The sequence below is a fragment of the Amphimedon queenslandica genome, unplaced genomic scaffold (genome assembly GCF_000090795.2).
Source record: "Amphimedon queenslandica unplaced genomic scaffold, v1.1 AMPQUscaffold_9223_Cont18819, whole genome shotgun sequence".
NCBI classification, from domain to species: domain Eukaryota; kingdom Metazoa; phylum Porifera; class Demospongiae; order Haplosclerida; family Niphatidae; genus Amphimedon; species Amphimedon queenslandica.
Genome location: NW_003550505.1, coordinates 1 through 3,380, shown reverse-complemented (window position 1 = coordinate 3,380; position 3,380 = coordinate 1). Strand labels below are relative to the sequence as shown.

At 34.4% G+C, this 3,380-nt stretch overlaps 1 protein-coding gene across 1 annotated transcript; it reads left to right on the top strand.

Moving 5' to 3' along the window:
• The first annotated feature begins 481 nt into the window (after positions 1-481).
• Positions 482-3,167, top strand: LOC109590955 (ectopic P granules protein 5 homolog). Its single transcript, XM_020006789.1, has 4 exons — positions 482-604; positions 829-952; positions 2,392-2,509; positions 2,827-3,167. The coding sequence occupies exons 1-4, from the start codon at positions 510-512 to the stop codon at positions 3,165-3,167; spliced, it is 678 nt and encodes a 225-aa protein (XP_019862348.1). The 5' UTR covers positions 482-509.
• Positions 3,168-3,380: the final 213 nt, after the last annotated feature.

Here is a 3,380-nt window from a genome sequence, read left to right as displayed (position 1 = left end):
GTAACGAATGTAATTGGTACACTAGGTGCTGTCCGTTAAATGGAGGTGTACGCTATAGAGTGTCCATTAAGAGATGTTCTTCTGTATTTTTTTCTGGTTGAGTAGTAGTTTGAAAAACAGAGACTTTGTTGATACTCTGTGGTTCATATACAATGTAGTCCAAGCCTTTTATAATAATGTATTTATTCCCAAGAAATGGAGCAGCTGATGTCTGCGGCCATACCACATTGAAAGCACCAGTTCCCATCTGAACACTGAAGTTAAGCAACGTCGGGCCGGCTTAGTACTTGGATGGGTGACCGCCTAGGAATCGCCGGTGTCGCAGACTTTTTTTTTTCTTTATTTAGCACTAAATTTTTCATTTTTTCTTTCAAAAAATTAACTCTGTCAATGCCCATATTTACTTACTGTATTTTAATAGAAATGTGCATGTACATGTACATGTAGCATTGTGATTAATTAATGAATTATTTATTTATTTATTTATTGAATTAGGAAATGGTGTTTCTATGGAATGGAAGCTATCGTCCCAGGATTACACTTGGGACGGTCCCATCATTGATCACTGGATCACAATGCTCTCCACATTATTCCAACCTATCATGTATGTTAATAATAAAATGGAATCACTCCTTTTAATCACATGTACATGTACATACTGACATGTATTGCTGTTTGATTTTATGGAAAATAATAATTTTAAATAAGATTAATTCATGTACCAAAACCTCATGGCATTCTATAATACATTAGTGCAGTTTAGTTGCATGTACTAGCTATCACGTGTTATGACTAATTCTCTACATGCATACATGTACATGTATTTAGCGGGAGGGAGGAGTTCCTCTCTTTCTTTTCTTCCCCTCGGCCAGCGACAGGAGGAGGAGGAGGAGAGGGTGTGGATAGACAGGAATCACAACCTTGGACCTTTGTAGAGGAAGATGAAGGGCAGGTAGATAGAATTTTATTTATTGATTTATTAATTTATTTATTGGGTATTTACCATGCAACCAGAAATATTGGATAGAGTTATACAAAATTTGACAATTTTTTGATAAAAATTCTAATTGCTGGATTTATAATGTTAGCAATTTAGCTGCCAATTAAGTGTCACTGAACTTGCTCAGAATGAAGCAAGATGGTGTTGGTGGATAATCACTGCAACCAATACATGTATTAATTCCCCACTACTACACAGTATTTTCTTATATGTATACATTATGTAGACAGTTGTGCATGTATTTGCATGTAGCATAGATATGGATGTAGTAACTATTATTATTATTATTATTATTATTATTATTTTATCAGGATCATCAATGTTATTATTATTACTTGTATTCATTATTTTTGTGTTGTGTCTTAGGTTTAATTCCTTAGTTCCATTCCTCAATGAATTTCAATATAGTCTGGTGATGATGTAATGTGATGCAATATGATGTAGTAATGACTACGTTTATATTTATGATACAAAACAATGATTTAAAATAACACTGTATAGACATAAGTTTTTGTTACATACGTGTACATATATCATGTGTTTGTTTGTTTCGTGCTAATTGATTATTTCTTGCTAATATCAATTACAGCAGTATCATTGGCACTTCCTTTACTCCACACACACACACGTACACACACACACACACACACACTATTACAGGCTATTAACTATGCATACATATCTAGTTACAGTATCTCTCTATGTTAGAGTATATACATGTACATGTACATGTACATGTTAAAGTGATACATGTTGTGTTTCATTATCAAGAATGATATGTGATATACGTTAATGATTATTATCTTATTGTGTGTATTAATTTGTTGTATTATGTAATATCCTCTTTATTTACACATTATTAGTAATTTCACTCACCTGTGTCCACTGTATCCTGTTTCCTCTTCTTATATTATAGCAACATACTTTACTTTATATGCACATGCACATGTACCAGGAATGGTGTTGATTACAGGCAAAAAGATTATATTTCCATCACTGTATTACTTGTAAAAATATAGCTTGTTATGACCGGTACTATCAAATTACTATTTCAGTCCACTGTATCTCGATTACTATTCTGTACAGTGCAAAATTTTCAAGAGCTATAAATTTTGTGAATTTGCCTAAAAATTTATTTTGCAATTTATTTTTTGCGAATTTATGTCACCTGCCATCTTGTTTTTTAGCAATTTAATTTTTGTGGAAGTAATTTGGGCGAATATTGAATCTTCAAAAAATCTCGAAATTTGCAAAATTTACAGCCCTCGAAAATTTTGCACTATACATTACTATTATTATACATATTACCTCATCTCTGAATGCACAATGGTTGTACATGTACATGTACAACATGTGCATCCTTATCCTCTCTACATGTGTCTCTCCTATAGGATTCCAGTGCTAGTGATGAGGTACATCACTTGATGTTGAATGAGTCTGACTTCATATCAATACTCGACCAGTTCCCCATAACTGACGTATTTAAATGTTTACTTAACGCCAGAGAAGGTAAACAAGGATCTACATGTACATGTACATTTATGATTATATTTGTTATTCATGCATTATTGTTATGGGTGTGTTACATGTATTTTCCTGTGACGTACATGTACATGTATTATATATAAAGTGAATATTTTAATTGTAGTGTACCAAAGTATGATGCACAGAATTTAAGTTTGCACACAGTCAAACACATTTGGAACATATAGTACATACTTGATCTGTGTTTGTAAACATGAAGATTTTAATACATAAAGCTTGATTCCTATTTTAATAAAATTAAGTATCAATATTACAGTACCTCTCTCTGCCTCCCTTCCCAGGTCAGTATGCAATCTCACATATCAGCAGCTACCAAATGTTACAGTTCATCTCATTCTGCACTTGTCTCATTCGCTTGTTTGGCCGCATATTCTCAATATTGAGACACTCTTCGTACAAAGAGTTCATCAAGCAAGTAGGAAGAACCATACGACAGATAGTGCAATATGTGGCCGATCACTGGTCCTCTTATAAAGCATTGAAACTGTCGGCTGGGGACACTATGAGTTGCATGCCCAGTGGGGAAGACCCTGTACTTAGGTACTCGTTGGAGAGACTCCAGATAGAGTTTGATCAGTTTGTACTGAGAGCTACACAATGGATACTAACAGCTCATAAGTGAGGGGAGGGAGGGAGGGAGGAAGAGAGAGAAAATTAGAGGGGGAAGAGAGAGAATTAGGAAAAGAGGGAAGAGAGAGGGAAGGAAAATTAGAGGGGGAAGAGAGCGAATTAGGAAAAGAGGGAAGAGATAGGGAGAGAGGGAGAGGGAGGAAGAGAGAGAGGGAGAGGGAGGAAGATATTTAATACATAAATAAATTGACTTATTGACATTCAT

What these genes read in the sequence shown, in the direction of transcription:
- LOC109590955 (XM_020006789.1), top strand. Translation starts at nt 510, where the DNA reads ATGGAATGGAAGCTATCGTCCCAGGATTACACTTGGGACGGTCCCATC. An exon ending in ACATTATTCCAACCTATCAT is followed by an intron (nt 605 to 828) that starts GTATGTTAATAA and finishes ACATGTATTTAG; the next exon opens with CGGGAGGGAGGAGTTCCTCT. An exon ending in TTTACTTAACGCCAGAGAAG is followed by an intron (nt 2,510 to 2,826) that starts GTAAACAAGGAT and finishes CTCCCTTCCCAG; the next exon opens with GTCAGTATGCAATCTCACAT.